The sequence below is a fragment of the Crinia signifera genome, chromosome 2, assembly GCF_055691185.1.
Source record: "Crinia signifera chromosome 2, ASM5569118v1, whole genome shotgun sequence".
In the NCBI taxonomy this organism is placed as follows: Eukaryota; Metazoa; Chordata; class Amphibia; order Anura; family Myobatrachidae; genus Crinia; species Crinia signifera.
In genome coordinates, this window is record NC_139218.1 from 281,353,644 (window position 1) to 281,375,048 (window position 21,405).

The 21,405-nt window shown below is 41.4% G+C and overlaps 1 protein-coding gene across 1 annotated transcript in view; it reads left to right on the forward strand.

Annotated features, from left to right (window-relative positions):
- The window catches only part of LAMP1 (lysosome associated membrane protein 1), a 33,977-nt gene extending 16,984 nt beyond the window's left edge, over nucleotides 1-16,993 (forward strand). The window contains exons 3-9 of the mRNA XM_083168714.1: nucleotides 969-1,188; nucleotides 1,945-2,106; nucleotides 4,947-5,143; nucleotides 9,055-9,177; nucleotides 9,363-9,429; nucleotides 15,151-15,321; nucleotides 16,055-16,993. Coding sequence (XP_083024840.1) covers nucleotides 969-1,188; nucleotides 1,945-2,106; nucleotides 4,947-5,143; nucleotides 9,055-9,177; nucleotides 9,363-9,429; nucleotides 15,151-15,321; nucleotides 16,055-16,194 — 1,080 coding nt within the window. The 3' untranslated portion in view covers nucleotides 16,195-16,993. The remainder of the gene's footprint in view (nucleotides 1-968; nucleotides 1,189-1,944; nucleotides 2,107-4,946; nucleotides 5,144-9,054; nucleotides 9,178-9,362; nucleotides 9,430-15,150; nucleotides 15,322-16,054) is intronic.
- The last annotated feature ends 4,412 nt before the right edge of the window (nucleotides 16,994-21,405 follow it).

The window sequence follows — 21,405 nt, forward strand, 5'->3', positions numbered from 1 at the left end:
GGACAGCAATGCGCAGGAAAGTGTATTGCTGTCGCTATAGCCCATACACACACACACACACACACACACACACACACACACACACCAATGTAGGGGCATTTTCTAAGCGACTTTGCCAAACTAAGCAAAGTCGCTTAGAAAATGCCGTTAATATCGGCATGTGTGTAGGCCCTATACACACAAACTATTGACTTGTGGATTAATGCTATAGACTTTGATCATACATCATATAGTAATTAATGGATGGATATTTTTATTTATTTTCTTTCCCCAAGTGTAATTGGTGACCGCCAAGTAGTCAGTCACCTGGTCAGTATTAAGGTGCCCATACACGCACCGATTTCACAGTACTTTTTGTGCTAAATCGCATGGCAGTGCATGCGATGCGATCAAAAGACAGTACAAAAAGTATGTGCAGCACATATATAATGTACATATAGATTCAGTTCTCTTCATTGTAACCTGAGTGCTTCACATTTGCGTTAGGTTGTTTTCCCAGTTATGGTATACTCTTTGCTGGAGGCAGTGGCATACCGCTTATCAAGGCCAATTTTAGTGACACTGGAGATGATCTATTTTGTGAACTGTATTGGGTCTGGCTTTTGTGAACTGTAATAGTGGTTTCTGGATGCTCAGAGTAACATCTAGGCAGCTGTAGTCTCTGAACAGCTTCTGCTAATTGTCAGGCTCTTTCATAAACCTTTTGATGAGGGAGAATGGACCTGACATAACTGCACCAACTGAATGAAAGTGGAGTTCTAGAGTTCTCATGCAGAGCTGCAAACAGTGATTGGAATAATGGCGCATAAAAAAATAGAACAAAGATAAAAAGTGTGCTAATTATATTTTTTAGATAAGCCATATACTGTACAATTAATTTGAACTTAGCTGTCTGTATATTCATATTTCTTAACTTTTTTTTGTTTAAACAATCTGGCACTTGTGCTTAAAAGTTGTGTATATTCCAGGTTACAGCTTTGATTGCCTTACCTGAAAATGCAGCCACAGATTCAACAAGCACATGTGGCAAAGAGAACACAACCGCACCGCTTCTGGCCATCAAGTTTGGAAATGGCCACTTACTAAGCATACATTTCACCAAGTCTCAGACGCAGTATCAAGTTGATGAACTTGTGTTTACTTACAATCTTTCAGACACAGCTAGTTTTCCTAACGCAGTTGAAAATGGTGAGTTTCTGGGGATTTTATATATATATATATATATATATATATATATATATATATATTTTTTTTTTTAAACTCTTTATTTATGCAGTGGCAAACAATACAGCTGAATGAGACAGATATCTGAACAGTGCATTTACAGACAATTTGGTATAAACAAACAACATGGTATAATGCGTATAAATAAAATATACTGCCTTGAGTACCACTGTCTTTTTTTTTTTTTGTTTTAATGTCAGTTCAGCAAACAAACAGTAAAATAATAGCATTGGGGAAACACAGAAAAAGAAAGAACAGAGGGGGGAATAAAGAGAGGGGGCAGGACATTTAGCCCTGCATATGAAAGGGTATCTACTGTACAAGAACTAAGTTTATCAGAACAGCGAGCAACATGCAAGAGCCAGTAATCGCTCCTACCCAGGGAGTTGCCTCTGGTAATGAACATACCAGGGAGTCCAAATTGATCTGTATTTCCCCACTGAGTCATGTAGCAGAGCAGTGATATACTCCATGGAAGCTGCAAACCAAACCTTGTTGATAACGGCCTGAATGGAAGGGGCGGTAGGTTGTTTCCAGTTTGCCGCGATCAGCAATCTGGCGGAGTTGAGTACGTGGCCACATAGCTTGCTTTTAGGGTTTGAGGTCCCTGCAACTGGTCTGCAAAGTAGAGCCGACAAGGGATTTTTTGGGGTTTTATATTTTTTAAGTTGCCTTTTCTTAGAATATACATTTATACCCATGATTTTCTTTGCTTTTCAGGAACAAAAGTGGCATCATCAAAGAAAACGGCAATATCCGCTAATACCAACTATGTTTACAAGTGTATAAACCCGCACCTCATCACAATGGAAAATGTAACCGTAACATTTTATAATGTTTCATTGGAAGCCTATTTGAAAAGCAAAGCCTTCAGTTTAAACGGTATGGTTCTCTAGTTTTACTGAAACTTACCATCCTGTTAGGGGTGGTTCCAATTGTATGTGTTGGACACTGCCTTTCTGGAACAGCACATCATGGCCATCGGCATTGGAAGTCTTCTCTTGTACTCATTCAGTTTGGAGGGTATACTTGCAACTGCTTTAACTACCCAAAATGTGGGTAGCTGGGTATTATCCATTTTCCAGGTTTAGGATTTTTCTGATAACTCCCAACGGTCCTGATTCACCTCTTAAGAGTTTAGAGCTTGTATTCAAATGAGTGGATTTTCATCCAAAAGGAATGTCTGGTTGAGATTGGTTGGCTTTGTCTTCTCCCAAGATCCCCTTTAATTTTGTTCATATGTTCTATTTTTCTTGTAATGCAACATTTTGGATGCGTCACCTTCCATGGGTTTTCTTTCTGCCCTTGCACACCTTTTTAGTACTGGGAAAAACAAAATGTGACACAGAGCAGGTGGAGAAACCGGACTCATCAGTGGTAGCTTGTCCGATAGAGGACAAACCAAACAACTAGATCACAAGGCATGCTTTTTTTGGTTATTGACCATACAGACCAGTGCATTACTTCTTGTTACTTTGGTATGCCTGGAAAAAACTATTTATTACTAAATTGTTAAGGCAAGTTTGACTGCCAGTGACTATATTAGAACTAAAAGTAGAATTTTATTTTTGTATTTTGTGAAAAACATTCTTGTTCCTACAACTGCTCAAAGGAACAGCTGTTCTTAAATGTGCTGCACGACGAGCGATACTCTTGTGCCCCACAGATAACATCCCTTTATTATATTCCATGTAGCCACACTACAGAATACCACCCATCGGCAGCTCACGTGTACTATATTCCAGCTCCTCATTAACTCCACAGCTATTGACCTTTCATCTTTCCCATTCAATAATAAAAAAATATGCAAAAGTTTGTTGTTTTGGATAGTCTTATACAGAAATATTTTTACCAGGTAAAGGAAGCTTAATTAGCAAACAGTATACAGTGAAGAAATATCATAATAAAGATATAGGTGTGTGTATTAGATTTTCAGAGAACACACACAGCATGCTGGAGTTATGAACTCTGCACCATATACAACATTCCAATATTTGCAGAAAGGCTTAATGCTTTACAGGTAGCATCAGCATCCATTAAATGCACAAGGTAGACACGTGTGTAAAACAGTGACCAAGACTTGCCATAAAAAAACCTTGATTTAAAATTATCATTTTTTTAGTTAACTGGGAGACACATGTACACTGGGTAAAAGAGCCATACTATGGCCCTTATTCTGGTTGGTGCGGTCGAGCCGCATATGCGGCTCCGACCGCACCAGACGAATCCCCGCCCACCCTACGGATCGCCACGGCCGTCCGTACACGGACGGCTGGCGATCCGCATAAAAATGGTGGAGGCTACGCCTCCACCATGGTGGGAGCTGCCCCCTGCATTCGATGGTCGTCGACCATCGAAGGCAGGTCCGCACGCCGCGGCAGCTCCCGCAAGCTGAGACCACACGGACAATCGTCCGTGTGGTAGCTTGTATGGGGGCTGAAAGCTGACATCCGGCGACGTCAGCTTTCCGCCCCCATGAGTTGCGTCATGCCCTCATTAGCATGCGTACGCCCCGCGTTTGCATGGGAACGCCCATGAAACGCGGGGCGTATACATAGGGAAATGAGGGCATGAAGCCCCTCACTCCCCTATACGCCCCCTTTGCGGCGTAGTAACGTTATGTGCGGCGAATTCGCCTGCACATGCGCAGATTGACCTCTGCGCATGTGCAGACGGAAAACATCGGCGGTACGGCCGCACGCGGGCCGTACCGCGCGAATCAGAATAAGGGCCATTGTAGAGTGCATGGAGATAATATAAATACTCCAGGAACTAAAAGATGCACACATAAAGCAAAAGATGTGTACCGGAGTCCAATATATCTGCCAACTACATAAGCAAGTCAGGATACATGTTTTGGGGGGGTATTGTATTGCCTGTGATAATTTTGTGATAAATATGGGATTGGTGTTTTTTATTTATTTTTGATGATAATAATCTGATGATCTGGAAGAGTTATCCAGACACGTGTAATCCTGGCTCTGAGAGCTGCTTAAAGGGCATTCTGTGCGATAAGTGCTGTATATCGGGGATAATTAGATTCTGGCAAATATATTAATCGTGGTAATTTAACACAGTTAATCTTGAAAGATCTAACAATGCACATACAGTGCATGCTAAGAATACCTCTTTCACTACTAAATCCTGAGTCCAGTCTCTGAAGTGAACATGGGGTGATGGTCAGACCTGATCGCAAAGCGTTTTTGTGTGTGTGTGTGTGTGTGTGTGTGTGTGTGTGTAGCAAATGGATAAATGCATGTTGAACAGCAGGTCTCCCTTGAGACTGGCCTCTGTATACATGGCTGCTTTAAAATGTAACCTGGCTCATGCTTTTCACACTGCATCTTATCCAGGTTTGTCCCAGGAATGACCCTGGTCTCGCACCACACAAAGGTTGACCCTTTCACACCAAGCCAGGACCCGGGTTGCATGAGGGAACTTCCTGGGTTAGAGTCTTGGAGTGACTGATACTGAGAAATCAGTGGTCTTAGAATTTAAAAATGAACAAAATTTTCTGTGTTGGGTCATAGAGAATCTACACTGCTTTCTTGATGCTGCCATAATCTAATTTAGTGTAATTCTGTTACTGATTCATACCAATTTGTGGCCAGTCCAGGCCTTTACATTAGATTACTTTTTAAAGCCATTTGGCACACCAGGTTATGTTTCAACAATAGAATGTATGCATATGTTTTTAGCCCTTTATTATTTTTTTTTTATAGTTTCTTCATGCAATGAGGATGCTAAACCAACCTCACCACCACCTGTTCCACCGAGCACTGCTACACCAACCACTGCACCTGTAAACCCACCAGCACCAAAAACCGGGAATTATAGTGTTAATACTTCTGGGGTAGATTGCTTATTGGTCAATATGGGGTTGCAGCTTAATTTTACCTACACCAAAAAAGATGACAAGGTATGTATGTTGTTCTCTCAGTATGTTTTGTACTTGTTATAAAATGCATTTTACAGACTTAATCGCTGTTATAGTGTGGGCTTAACCCATTGTTAGGACTTATTCTAATTCATTGTACGGTCAGTCATTTTATTTTCCTACTTTTTCTTTCATACAGCAGGGGGCACTGGAGTTCATGACAATGGGTGTGGTTAGTGGGAGCTGGGCACTACTAAACTTAGAAAGTGTACTGTAGCCTCCGAGTGGGCGGACTGCCCCCCCCCACCCCCCTTGCTGATGAAAATGACACACTGCCGGGGGGAGTCGCTGGTCGGAGGAGCATGCTCAGCGGCCATATTACCAGCGATTTTTTTTTTTTTTTTTTTTTTTTTTGTGTGTACATCACTTGAGTGTTCTTCATAAGTCTCCCTTAGTGAATTCATTCAGATTACTGCCTCACAGGAGTATGGTCATGCAGTCGATTCCCACCGTGATCCTAGCTGTGCAGCGTCTGTGTTTTCTCCCTGTGCTTGCAAGTGTTTAACCCCTTTAGTGGTGGGTTTTGCTGGGGCAGGAGAAACCTACCACGGCAGGTTTGGTTTGTCCTTCCCCAGCAAAATCCACCACAGAGCTGTGGGTAAGAAGGATCCGTTCCAGTTATGGGCCTTGCCTTTTTGGATTTTGAACAGTAACCCACATGTTCACAAAAGTCGTCATGGCCGTGATGACTGATCTTTGGTGAAGGGGGATAAGGATTTTGACACCTCTTACCAACCCTCCTGCCTAGTGCCTGGATACTTTTCAGGAACATCTACACCTTTTTTATAGACACAATTGGCACAAATCCAGTCTCTCAGTCACTCTAAATGCTCTATCTCAGGCTTTCCCATCCACGGTCCTCAAGGCACACCAACAGTGCAGGATTTAGTGATATCCAGGCTTTAGCACAGATGGTTTAATCAGAATCCCTCAGATACTAATTAAGTCACCTGTGCTCAAGCCTGGATATCACTAAAACCTGCACTGTTGGTGTGCCTTGAGGACCATGGTTGGGAAAGCCTGCTCTATCAAAATGTCCTTTTGGACTCCAAATCTCAATCTTCCCATGGACAAATTTGTTTCCCATCACATTCTGGTCATTTCTTTAGCATAGTAAAGTCCTCCATCCGATTTATGTGTATTTTTGGCATACTGGTTTTTACTTGGTTATGGTTACCCAGTTACAATCCATACCCTGCAGCTGGAACTCTGGAGACCGTTCCTCCTGTGGTGACCTCAGTCTTTTTCCACCTGGACAGGGGTCGCCTATTTTGGATTCCTTTTTTTTTTTTTTACCTCGGATACAAGTGACTCATCAACACACCTTCCAAGGTTGGTGGTCTGCTTTAGAAGTGACCTTACCAATGAACATTCTGGAACTGTATGAAGAATCTGCTTCAAAACCGTGCCGTGATGGTGTAATTAGAAAACACAACAAACGTTGCAAAAGAAGTTGAAGCGACATGCGGAAAGTTAGCCGCATACTTTGGAGGCCGAATAATCCTTACCAACCCTCACAGCAGTGTACATCCTAGAGGTCCAGAATTGGGAGACTGACTTCCTTAGAAGGACATTCATTCGGGAGAGTGGTCATTCATTTGACCTGTGACTAGTCTGAATTTGGCCTGTTGTCTAAAAATGATCAATATATTTATCATCAGATGCTCACATGAAGTATGAACAACTAACTAAATTCAAGTGTAGAAAAACTGCATCCAAAATAGAGCAATGCTTCATCACCAAAATTACAACAATTTACTCCCATTCATTATTTAAAATGCTTATTGCCTATGGAAAAAATACTTCCTCTAAAAACGACTGGTCCTACACAAAATTGGAACGATATTTCCTGCTTGAAGATAATGATCTTCAACTCTCCACGCTGTGTGATGTGTCTCTCAAAATACTCTTTACTTTAGAGTGGAGCCGGTTTTCATATACATGATGGAAGCTTGGTTGAGCAACCCCAATTATTCTACTTGCAGTCTTTACCACTCTCTGGAGAGCTTTTACTCTCTGCAGCAGAGCAAGAGCCGAACCACCCTAAAATACCATAATTGAGAATACTCTCAATAATACAAGATTAGAACTTGACATATGTAATTTCCTTAGGAAAAACATATGGTGGTAAGCCTTTTTATAACGTATTTGTGTGCACAAGAATTTAAAGGACGTAATTGCTTCAAGACTAATGGGCAAAATATGTCCCTGTGGTATCTCCTAAAGTCCACTACCATTTCCTTGGTCTTATCCACCTTTAGGACCATGCAATTATCCCTACTCCAGGACTCCAGTCTGGACACTTCCAATCTATACTCTGACTTAATGAGAATAAGACCCACTATAGCAATATCATCTGCAAATGTTATAATTTTGAAGCGATTCAGAACTCGAAGAACAGTCATAGGTAAATAGAGAGTACAACAGAGGGCACAAAACCCACCCCTGAAGTACCCCCTGTGCTTAACAACAGTTCCCCAGATACTTGACTATTGTTACAACCTGCGGCCTGCCAAAAAAAATCTAGAATCCATCTGCAAATGCATTTACTCAAACCTAGGTTGGAAAGTTTACTCACGAATGATGTCGTAACTTCAGTATTAAAAGCCGAACTATAATCCAAGTACAAAATTTGTGCAATGGAGCCTTTTAACTCCAGATGCGCAAGAACTCTATGTAATAAAATCAGTGCTGCGTCATCTGTTGCTCAGTTTGCCTTTATAGACAAAATGAATGGGGTCCAAGCCAAGTGGGATGCATTTCTTGATATACTCCAGTACCAATCTTTCAAATTCTTTCATTATCAATGAAAAGCTATTGGATGTTCATTGTTTAAACTATAGGCCTTACCTTTTTTTTGGGACTGGGGCAATAATAGTTGATTTAAAACCTTTGGGCACAGGACACATACTAAGGGACAAATTAAAAATAATAGTGAAAATTCCAGCAAGCTGGGCTGCACACGCCTTTAAAACTAGGTGTGTACGCCAGCCAGGCTGAAAGTGACTCCCCCCGCCTCCCGCCTGACCTACTCACCGCCGTGGCCGTCTGTCCTCCTAGCGCATCCGTCCCAGCTGGCACATCCATCGGCATCTGCCCAGCCCCAGCACATGGCACTGCAGCCCGCTCGCCCCTCCCCCCCCCCCCCCCTCTCTCCAGCCGTGTTCAGCCCGTCCTGCTCCGCATGGAGCATATACTGGCCACCAATGCATATATTACTGGCACCAATGATACCTATAAGCCAGTAATATATACATTGCTGGCACAGGCCAGCAATATATATATTATTGGCACCAGGGGTTAAAGTGAGCCAGAACGGTACAGAACTGCGTTCCGTCTATTCCATTTTTTTTCTCGAATGGACAAAACCATGCTGCACTGCAGTTGGGGCAAATGTAACGTAACCTGTTAAGAGTTAGATTTGGTGGTGGTATATATATTCTCTGCCGTGTAAATATGTTCTGCTTTATTTTTACACTGCACTTTAGATGTCTGGTTGAACACACCCCACCCAAATGTAACTCTCTGCACAGGGTACATCTGCCCCACCTGCAGTGCAACATGGTTTTGTCCATATGAGAAATAATGTCTGAATTAGGCCCAATGTATGGAATCTCGCTGTGCATGGCCTGCTCCGTGTTATCTGTGGTTCACTAATCTGAATTGGCCAAACACTCTCACAGTGCCCAAAAGGACCTCCACTTCACAGTGGGTGTTGGTACCTGAATATAGTTAACACTGCTTGGGTATAGTGCACACTGAATGTTGTAGTATCAACACTGCTGATCGGGCTGCATGTCTGCCACTGGCCACTTTCATTTTGAATGTTAAGACTGTAATAATAGAAAATGTAAATTTTAAAATATTTCTCTTTTTTTTTTTTTTTCCTCCAGGTAGTCTCTTATGCATTTAATATTGATCCAAATGAAGTTGAACCCAATGGGACTTGTGCTAATAGTTCAGCAGTTTTGAAACTGTCAACAAAGACTGTGGTCCTTCTGTTCAACTTTACATTGGTAAGTGTAATACAGAATGAAGTGCAACCATTGAATATTTTTTTTTTTTTAACAACAGGAATGGTATTTGAACTTTCTTTATTTATGCATTTTAAAAATATGCACACTAATGTAAATATACTGCTTTCAGATATGTATCGGAAGCCAGTTTTATGGTTCCTTCCCTCCACCCTCTTGTTTTTCAGAACACTAGTACAAGCACGTTTTACCTTGGCGAGGTCTTTGTAAACACATCTCTTCCCGATGCAAAAGGTAAGCGTGTTTTGTTTTTTTAATCTAAGTAGAATGATAAATATTTTCATGTCACCCTAGACTTAAGAATTTTAAACAATGTGTGTATTCACAATAAATATAGTTCTCACACACACTACATGGACAAAAGTAATTGGCCATACCTGTTCTTGAATACAGGTGTTTCAATTAGTCCTTTGTCACAGGTGTATAGAATCAAGCCCCTAGCCATGCAGTCCCCATTTGCAAACTTTTGTGACACACAAGCTAGGTCTTTCTGAAGAGCTCAGTGACTTCAAGCGATGTGCTGTGATAAGATGCCACCTTTGCAATATGACTGTTCAAGAAATTCCGTCTGTGCTGCAAGTGATATTGGGGCAGATGTATGAAGAAGCCTCGTAGGCGAAACACGTGTACAGCCGCCCCCCACGTCACCCAGTGAACCAGCAGTAGGACTACTGACGATCGGCTTCCCCAGTCAACCAGCCGTGCACCCGGACAACCACGCCAGGCACCGATAGCGCGCTATCGCGGCCCTCAATTCCGGGACCCCTCAGCCGGCATCCTGCGCACGCAGAAGCTTTCCAGCAATTCGCCGCCGACAGAAGCCTCAACTCATCTGCCGGAGACCCAGCAGGTTCAGGTACCGGAGTAACGCCAGACCAGCGTCTGCGTTTTGCTCCGCTCCATATGACAAGATTTAACCCATGTCTGACTAACTGCTAGTAACTTTAAGTGATACGCTGCACCACTGACTACTATTCACTGTGATAGTTCGTGCTAATTATAGCTCCTAAGTGATACGCTGCACCGCTGACTACTATTCACTGTGACAGCGTTCATCCATCATACTGCGCTATATCAGCTCATCTGTGTTCCTCTCTATATATATGACTATTTCTTAAAACCAGCTCTGTAAATATACACAGCATCACCAGCTCTTAATATCTACAGGATATAATCTCTAAGAGTGCAGAGGAGTATTTGTCTAAGCAGTCATCAGCAGGAGTCATTAGAGGTTACACCACAGATATCTACTTTAAATCATAAGGGTACCTAGAACTCCCCTTTTTTTCAGCCGACAGGAGTATCAGGTTAATTAACCTGCATAACCCAAGCACGTGGTCAATAAGTACTATCTAAACTGTCTGCGTCATTTGATATATTCTATACCGTATTATCTCCGCTGGGCCGCCGTGCCACTCCAATTGCGGGCACTGTCATAATTTACTATTGTAAAGTATATCGGGTTCCATAAGCAGTTGACTGAAGCCGCTGTTTTGTGACCCAGTTCCCCACTTAGTATACCACCATACCTCACTGGTCTGCCCAACACCCTTCCGAACTTGGAAGCCAAGCAGTGAAGGGCCTGGACAGTAACCGGGTGGGTGACCCCTGGTGAAGTCCAGGTGTGGTATCATTTTTTGTGGGGTCCTGGTGTTACTATAATAGTGGCTTTGGAGCCGCCTACTGCTCGGTGTTCCTAATAAAAATAGCCATTTGAGCAAAAATTATAATTATATCTGTCCGACGTGGGGTAGCGAATCCCCCATATAAATATTTTCCGGGGATTGAACTCATTTTGCAGCCTACGATCACTCTGGTTTTTGTACCTGAGATGATGAAATGCAACAAATGATATACAAAAGTGTGATTTAAATTATCTTTATTATTATTTTTTCTCATTATACTGAGTATATAATCACACGACAAAACCTAACTAAATACAACGTAACATATTTTTTTCATTGCGCCACTTCTTTTTATTGAGTTCACTAATAAAAGCTAAGTTTTAAACTAATTCTACTACCCACCATCTAACACTAATTAACAACAAAAGAGTGCGCCCACAAAGCGTTTACTGCCTTTTGCTTTGTTTCTTTGCAAAGACAAAAAAAACCTCTTTTCAGGCAGATGTATTAAGCCTGGAGAAGAGATAAACTGGAGTTAAAGTGGAGATAACATGGAAGAGATAACACACCAGCCAATCAGCTGTGTTTGAAATATGATAGTTGGGATCTGATTGGCTGGTGCGTTATCTCCTTCCACTTAATCTCCAGTTTATCTCTTCACCAGGCTTAATACATCTGCCCCAATGTTAGAAAGTGGAAGCATTCAGGAACAAAAGCATCTTAGCCTTGAAGCAGAATAATGTGAAATTGAAGAGTGTGGTCAACAACTGCTAATGCGTATGCTGTGTAATGTTGCCAATGCTCTGCTGATTCCATAGCGGAAGAGTTCTGAAATTCCACTGGCATTATTTAAGTATATAAACTGTGCGGCAGGAGCTTAATGGCCGCAGAGCTGCATGGCAAGCATCACATCACCAATGCCAAGCGTCAGATGGAGTGGTGTAAAGCACACAGACGCCGGACTGTGGAGCAGTGGAAACATGTTCTGTTTGGCAGTTAGGTGGGGGAGTGTGGGTTTGGCAGATGCTGGGTGAACATTACCTGCCTGGCTGCGTTATGCCATCTTTGGCGTTTGGTGCAGGAAGGGCTTTTTTTTCAGGATTTGAACTAGACCCAGACCCCTTATCTCCAGTGAAAGGCAATCTTCATACCTCTGCATACAAGGAACTTTATGAACGACGCAGGTGTTGGCAAAATTGAGGGTTATGTTTGAACTTATTTGACATATCAATACATATTTAATTATATATATATATATATATTTATAACACGCACACACACACACACACACACACACACACACACACACACACACACACACGCGCGCGCACAGTCACTCAGGACTGATGGGAGCTGGTATTTATACTTGCTCAGGTACCTCCATGTGGGGGGTAATGAAACCTCCAGTATGTATAACAAGGAAAGAGGTGGCACTAAGACTCTTCAATGGTGAAAAAGTGGGACTGATTCATCTAAAGTCATCAACGTTTCGCCATGCCCCCAAAACGTTGATGAGTTTGGATTAAATTAGTCCCGCCTTTTCACCATTGAAGAGTCTCATACTAATCATATGACCCCAACACCACCATCTCTGGATTACAAATATGTTTGATACGGGACTGCATTACTAACAAAATGTATCAATTTATCTGGACCATATAGCTTGCCTAACAGCTAACTACATAAAGGATGGGCTGGTAAATTGGATTTTGGTGAACTAACCACATAAAACAAAGTAAAGTGTGTGCATTTGCCAGCTTATAATTGTTTTCAATCTAATTTTCAATGTGTAGTCATAGTGTGGGTGTGTGTGTGTGTGTGTTTTTTTATTTATACTGTGCAGCATTTGTGTATTTATTGTCTAATAATTAAATATGTATTGGTATAGCAAATCAAAATCAAACCTCACCTCACCCTCAGGGCTGGTACATGTATTTATTTTTGGTACTTTCAGGGCTGCAGTTACGTCATTTACATAGTGCTGTTTTGAGAATACCAATACAACACTATGCTGCCTGCGTAACTGCTTCTGGAGCCCTAAAACTACACAATGGTTAATATCCCCACTACCCACGTCATACCCCCAGTGTCCACGTGGGTGTGGAGTACGTTTTATAAAGTGCAGCGAGCCGCGGAGCCCTAAGCGTGGCGATAGGACGCTCGCCACACTTTATAAAATCAACTCCACGCCCACGTGGTCACTGGGGGTATGACGTGGATAGTGGGGATATGATTGTGTTAGTGTGAGAAATGTGTGTTGATAGTGTATGTGTGTACTGCAGTGCGTGATACTTGCCCTCAACGATTTCCCCGTCTCTCCCCTCCGCCGCCTGTGTCACGCTGAAGCTGCTGCTGGCGGCTGTCACTTTGCTGCTACGCCGCACCTGCCTGTCACTGGCCGGGAGCAGCGCCGCGCACACAGCCGGGAGGGGGGAAGATGAGCCCGGCGGCACACAGCTGGGAGTAGGGGGAGCCATACAGCGCCACGCACAAAGCTGGGAGCGGGGGGAGCCATTGTTTTGGTTCACATCGCCGGCTACACTGACAACGTAGCTTTGGCTACGTTGTCAGCGTAGCGTAGAGCTGCCGCCATGACACTAAGCAAGTACCCTATTTTTCTTGTCTGCATTCTAACGCAGGCATACTGGCAGCCACAAGGCTGCGACACCACAGAAGATGTTAGCTGACATAAGCCTAAAACTAGGCAGAATTGAAATGGTGTGGCGGAGATTAACTCCGCAATAGCTAACAGCCGCATTAAAAACTGAGGGACGGCGTGACCATTAAAAACCGCCGATTACTAGGGGGACTAAGAAGCGCAAGGAGAACTATTATTGAGGGTTGACAATAACCCTGAAAAGGCACACTAAAATCTACCTGGGTAATTTGAAAGCACTATAAAATAAAGTGCAAAAATCGCGAATAGGACTGAGCATTAATCAGTCACTATTAACTACATAGGAATTGCATAGTGTGTATCGAACAGAAGCAATATCTCCCTAGGCTAGCTGTGCAATCATACAAAGTGTATAATCACACAAAGGAATACATTAATTTCCTGTTAAAGAAGGTTACAAAAGTAACACCCCTTAGATACAGGGAAATTACTTTGTGATATTTGATACATAATAACAATAATACAATAAGAAAGAATAAGGTATACATATAGAGAAAATAATGGTGTGTACACACTTGTACAATGTGTATGAGATTTTGACTATATAGTCAAAATCTCATCTGGATCGCATGCAGATCGCACAGCTTTTAACCCTTCAGATCCTGATGCAATCCCATTGCGCGCTCCGGTATCGCAGCCAGAAAGTCTTGGCTGCATAGACTATATAGTGCAGATCTGCACTATATAGTCTAAATTGTATGCAGATAGTCTAAATTGTACAAGTGTGTACACACCATTAGTTTATTAAAAGCTCTCTGTATCTGCAGAAATCCACAACACAGGGACGTACTTCCTTGCAAATAAAGATTTAATAGACACAGTGGTCCTTTTCTTTTAAATACACTTATTCTTTCTTTTCTCACATCTGTTGAAAATGTTTTAATATTTCACCTTTTTATCTTTGAACTCATTAAAAGTTTTATATTTTATATTCATTGTATAGGATGTCCAGTGCACCCAACAGTACTTTTTCGTGTGTGTGTGAACTAATTTTCAAGTAAAGGGTAGCACCCCTGTATCACAATTAAAGGGCATTAATCCTAAATATGTGAAAAACAAGAGCAAGGGCAGTCCGGTAGATATTTATTTACTCTGGTGCGGGAATCCTCTCTGCAAGATACCATATTTTTGTCTTTGTTTATTAGATTTCTTGGGATTAAGCACCGTAGAGGACTAGCGTTTTTATTAAATCTTTGAGTGCTGGACATTTAAGCGCTAAACTATTTTATATTATGTTAGCAAAATTACCCTTCGAGCACAGGACTTGTCGTGCACATGCGCAGAATGGGTCTTGCGAGTTGCGAATTAGACCCATAGTTTGAGTTTTGTGTGGAAGCACTTTACTGGCCCGCACAGAGCCCTGATCTCAAACCCATTAAGCACCATTGGTATGAACAAAGATTTCAAGCCAAGCCTTCTTGGCCAACCTCAGTGTATGGCCTTCTAAATGCTCTACTGCGGTATGAATGAGCACAAGTTCCCTCAGAAACACTATAAAATCTTCCAAAAAGAGTAGAGGCTATTAAAGCTGCAAAAAGGCAACCAACCCCATATTAATATAAACCTATTTGAATATAACTTCACTACAGCTCATTTTGGTATGTATGTGTGTGTGTGTATATCTTGCTATCTATATCATTTTTATATTTGCAGATCCCACGTTTACTTTGAATCAAGGAAACCTATCTTACCTGCAGACAACAACACATAAGTCGTACAAATGCAACTCAAAGCAACACCTTCAGATTGCAAGCAACTTTGCCATTGATACCTATGACCTTCAACTTCAGGCCTTCGATATCAAGGGAAACACATTTGGCCCTGGTAAGAAGCAATAGTTTACTATGCCTTGCCTTAAGAAAACTTTTAATAACCTGTTCCCTTTTTTAGTTTATATAAAAACATTTGGGGTAGCTTTAAAAAGTATTTGTGTGTGTGTGTGTGTGTGTGTGTGTTTATATATACATTGACAAAAACCAAGTGTTCTTTCGGACATTCTGGCTTAAGATGCCCCCACACTAGAATGATTTTTTGGCTGATTTCCAGCCGATTTGTATCGCAGAATCGGCAGAGGAATCTTCTGATTTTACATGCTGCATGAAAGATCAGAAGATTTAGAAAAAGATTCACAGGAACGCACATCGGATCTTAAGATAAATTATGGTAAAGATGTGCGCTTGCCTGAAATCGTTTGTCCAGGAAGGAGAAATGATTTCAAGGTTAATTTATACACACCTCAGATCTTTCTAGGGTGTGGGAACTTTTACCCATACTAGAACTAACTCCCCTTTTTAACAACAGATTATTGGTCGCTTGAGTACTTAAATCTTGCAAATTTTGTCCAAACCCCATTCAGTTGTAATAAATGTAGAGATGAGCTGATCAGTGCCACTTTGTGGCTAAATTGTGCAATGCAAATGAGAAATGGCAAGTAATACACATCTGTGATGATTTTGCAATGGTTTTTCCACTTGTATATGATGAATAATTATTTAGAAATATTTAACACCAATTCTATTCCATAAATATTTGCATCATGTAACTGTTTCTCTCCTAGTTGTGGAATGTGCCGAGGATCAGAATGGCATGCTCGTACCCATTGTAGTTGGCGCTTGTCTCGCTGGACTTGTTTTAATTGTGCTGATCGCTTATCTTATTGGAAGAAAGAGAAGCCATGCCGGGTATCAAACCATATAACAGATGTGGAGCTCTCGTGCAGATTTACCACTAGCTCAACACAGAATTGCAGTGAGCCAATGTTTTGGATTAGGGAAATCTATTTGTGTGAGCATAATTTCTTGCATTTTAAGATATTCTGCGGTCTTAATGTGACTTGCCATTTACAAGCATACAATGACTATGCACTGAGGACCTGTTTCTGAAATTATGAGTCTCAATTTCTTTCTTTCGCTTAGGGTTGGGTTGTTTCAGAGTGGAAGATGATAAAGTGCTTTTACACACAAGGCATTCTTACTTACCAATGCACTATTTTATTTGCATAGGAATTCAGTAACTATCTTACTCCTCACGCTCAAAGGGAAAATGTTCTGTTCTAGTTACTAAGTACTGCAGATCATCCTGCACATGTGATTTAAAAACTGAAATGACTTACACCAATCTAAATGTAACAACTGTGTTTTTGTTTTGGGTTGCAGTAACTAATTTTTCTCATTTAGCTAGAGACAAACGTAAATGCTGTGCTCACGCAGGGCATTATCAATGCACTATTTCAATTCTTAGAAGTCATGTTTGCTGTTATGGAAGCTCTGCTTTTCCAGAGCGGTTACTTTTCTAAATAACAATGGGTGGTTATTTTTTTTTGTTCCCATTTTATTTTATTGTCTTTTTAGATTGAAGTTACACAGTTGGAAGATTCTCTGCATGTGTACAGTATAGATATGTATATGTGGGTTGCCTAGCTTGATGCCTGAATGGGGTTGTACACTTGAAAGAAATGTCTGCATTGTCTTAACAATAAAATATTTTGTTTTCTTTATGGTATGTGTCATTAGTGCGCTTTGTTCTATTAGAAGAAGTGTACCTTACAGCATTTTTAAGGGAGAGAGCCATATTCCTCTTACTGGTGGATGTTATGGGCACTGGTTTTTATTAAATGCTATTTCTTTCATCCATAGGGAACGCTGGAGTCTCTGAATACAATTGTGTATAGATGGGGGATTTAGGGGAGGTGGCACTTTAAATCTTAATTTGTGACTGGCCCCTCCACAGACCAGTTTTACAAATGTGCCCAGGAGAGCCGGTCACTTACTCTGGAGCTCCAGAGATTTAATTTTTACTTTCACTTTTGCAAGATACAACAGGCTGACCGTTAACCCTTGCCACTCTGTGGGAGCTGTCAGGGGGACCCAGCCCCAACTTCCAGTGCTGGAACCCATGTCCCTGGCTGCAGGGACATGAGTCCCTGGGTGTCTCGCATCACACAGTTCGCTGCGTAGATGGAGCCGCAGCAGCCCACCACTGTAGCAGGGATCCTGGGTCAAATGGCGGCTTTATACAGGCAGGGAGAGAAAAGGCACTTCATGAGTGCTATTTCTCCTCCGCAGTGTCCCACTCATCCCTACCATGGGGTTAAAATGAAATGCTGCTATACCACATGGTCTTATCCCCAGGGTTTATATGTTAGTCATATAATCACTATAACTGTGAATACTTGCCCTGCCATTGCCTGTGTGTGTATGTGTATATATATGTGTATGTATGTATGTATGTATGTATATATATATATGTGTGTGTGTGTGTGTGTGTGTGTGTGTGTGTGTGTGTGTGTGTATGTATGTATGTATGTATGTATGTATGTATGTATGTATGTATGTATGTATGTATGTATGTATGTATGTATGTATGTATGTATGTATATATATATATATATCTATCTATCTATCTATCTATCTATCTATCTATCAGAAGAATGACCCCACGTGCGCCCTTAGAATGTTACAAGCCGCTACTCTAAGACCCCCCCTGTTAGTGGGAGGTGGTGTTTGGAAATGGAAGAAATAGAGATATAGAGAGCGCTTTCAACCACCGAATATAAATTCTAACAATAGTTAGTCAAAATTGAAAACAGTACAAATCTTTATAAAACCAGTGTGCTTTTTATTGAATAATTTTTTTCAGAGTCACATCTGGGAATGGTGTCCTTTTCGGAAAAGCAAGTAACCCGACGCGTTTCGTCTTTAAAAAGACTTCATCAGGGGTTTAGTACTGCAGATTGTAAAAATGATAATGGTGGTACATTACATACTGATAATTCATATACAAAAATAAATATATTTAATACATACACATTCTGTAGAATTAATATTTGTTTAAAAAAAATTTTTTTTAATAAAACAGGTGGACTTGTGGGTCCTTAAACATGAATATAACTTAAGAGAACGAGCACAGAGAGACAAAAAATTGTGTAATTCTATAAGGAGAACTTTAGATGGAAAATGTGATGGAGGGTAAATAGAACGGTATGTAACATACCATGATGATATAAAAACGCTAGTATCCGCGTGTAATTCTTCAGATATGCGTATAACGTATATCCCTCCCTCGAAGGGGCTGACTTCAGAATCTGTAGAGTAACGTTCTGTCAATACTTTTATGTATGACACATTACATTAAGTAAGTTTAGAGAAAATAATAAGACGTACCCGAAGCAATTTGGCAGCGTATATACCAGCTGGTTTTGCTTCAATGATATATAAGTTGTGATGACCTCCCTCATAGGGGTAAAATTACGATATCTGGAGGGCAAAAGATCTTTTTGACATAACGGAATGTGGTTTGTAATCTATACATACATAGAGGGGGTTAAAAAAAGAGAAGAACCTACCAAAAAGGATTATTTCAAATAGACATAATGACGTGTGTTTCCTTTTAGGGATCTAATGGCTGTGGTAGCTTTCACTTCAGGTAGATGAATACCTGATAATTATGGGAGAATCAAGTCGTTAGTGATATTTACACCTTTTTTAAGCATAGAGATAGTCAAAGTTAAAATTAGAATGGTCCACATACCAGGATAGTCTCTTTGTGGGGACAAAGCAATCATGGAGGGTCCACAATGTTTTTGAAAAATGGTGGGCGGTATTCAAATAGATGTGGGAGGAACTATCACAAAATAAAGGGTTATCCACCTGTTGGACACAGTGTTTGGCCCGATCCAGCGATTTGGCCACCCAAAATCTGAAACAATGGGCAACAAATGTATGATGGCCTTAATGAATGTACCAATATCTATATGACTGTGGTGTATATTGAGACATATACATACCTACTCCTCCGATGGTAAAAAACACACGAATAAGGCAGAACAGAAAGTCCAATTTCTGTGGATAATTTAGATGGTGCCAAATTAGGTGAGGATAAGTATTAAATGGTCGGTCTCATTAAAGGAAACATGGCTCTGTCACTCCCTAATGTATATTAAAGTTAATTGGCCCTTTAAACAGATGATACTAAGGCTGTTACTACTAAGAACAGGTTGGAATAAACCACTAGTCATTACCAGGATTGGTATAATGACAATATCACAACAGTAAATCAGGCTGATAGGTTTTAAACATAAGTATGTATAAACAGTTTTCCCTTAATGGGGCATGATGTATGAATCCAATACATTTATTAGACAAAGTTAATACAAATGTGTCTATACATTGTTGCTTAACACAAATTCTAGCAATAAAAAAATGTATCTGTGATGAACATCGCTAACAGAATGGATTCAGTGCTAAAGATACATTTTTATGTATAAAGTAATATTTATACAAATGTGCCTGTACATTGTTACTTTGCATAAATAGTAGCAATCCCAAATGTATCAGTGGTACACATAACAATCGCTATCAAAATAGGTTCAATGCAAAAGGTATTTAACAATACTTCTTAAGTCATAGTGACTTTGGTCAAACAACACACCACCTCCTCTTACCTGGTCTGAATGTGTAGTACTGCAAATAGTCTGTCTGCCGATAATACAGTGGCTGGACAGGCTGCCTTTTAAGCCCAGGAGCCCTGACATCACTTCCGTGTGTCAGGAGAAGTGTGTTAAGTACAAAGATCATTTTAGGAGGGGACAACATTCTTCCAAACAATTTACATAATAGCTGGTGCCTACAGCCATTTAATATAAACATTTGTTAATGCAGGGGCTGCAGTATCAGCCCTGTCTTAACCTAATTAACCCGCGTGCGTTCCACTTGCGGGTCAGAACTGGCTTCCGGGAGGGACTGGCATTGGTCACTGGCGCGTGTAAACTTCCTGCTTTGGTGCGCTCCACTTGCGTGTCAGCGCAACCCACAGGAAGAGGGCTGATCTCCCTGTGTACGTCAGTGCATTGTCTGACAGATGTGCGTTCCACCTGCGTGTCACGCTCCGCTTGCGTGTCAGCGCGATCAACAGGAGGAAACTGAATGATTCAAAGATGTGGGCGCTTAACCCTGTAACCCTATGTATGTGTATATATATGTATATATATGTATATATATGTATATTTATATATTTTTTAACAGTGTGTGTGTGTGTGCCCCCTATGGCTTGTGACCACATATGGCTTGTAAACAGAAATTGTAGGGACCTGCAGAAAAGTGGGGTCCCGTGAAGTGGGCTGCAGGCTTAAATACATTGATCAATTCATGAACTAAATCTCCACTATTTATTAATATCAGTTAATTTAGTGAGTACAGAGCCCCTACAATTTCTATTTAAACAATGTGGTCACAAGCCGTAGGGCACCCCAAAATGAGGAAAGGTGAGTGCCGATGTTTAGTGTATATTGTTTGTTAGATACATTTTTTGGTACTTGTTTCCTAGCACGGCGGCCACAATCGCATTGATCTTGTGCCCTTAATAGTGGTATGCGATGGCCCCCGACGCGATGGACCCGATTTCCCATTGAAATGCATCGAAAAGTTAAAAAATCGCGTCGTATGCGGCTAAATAAGCATTAAATGGTCCCGACGCGATGCCCCTGATTTCCCATAGGGAACAATGTTAAATGGCTCAATTTACCCAAATCAACAGGGAACAATGTTAAATGGTCCAGAAACCCCCCAAAACACCCCTGAACAGTGAAAAGGCCCCCCAAAATTAGTTAACGCCACCACACGATCAACGTGAACCCGAAGCGCAGCGAGCCCGCGAGGGGCGGCGGTACGCGTCCTCCGACCTTTTCATACCCCCACTATCCACGTCGGCGTGGAGTTGAGAATAGAATAGTGTGGCGAGCGCACGTGGATACCTTCACAGGTAAACGCGTCCCCTCGCGGGCTTCACAGGTGTCCGCGTTGCCACGGACACCTGTGAAGCCCGCGAGGGGACGCGTATAACTGTGAAGGTATCCGCGTCCCCTCGCGGGGCTCGCTGCGCTCGCCACACTATTCTATTCTCAACTCCACG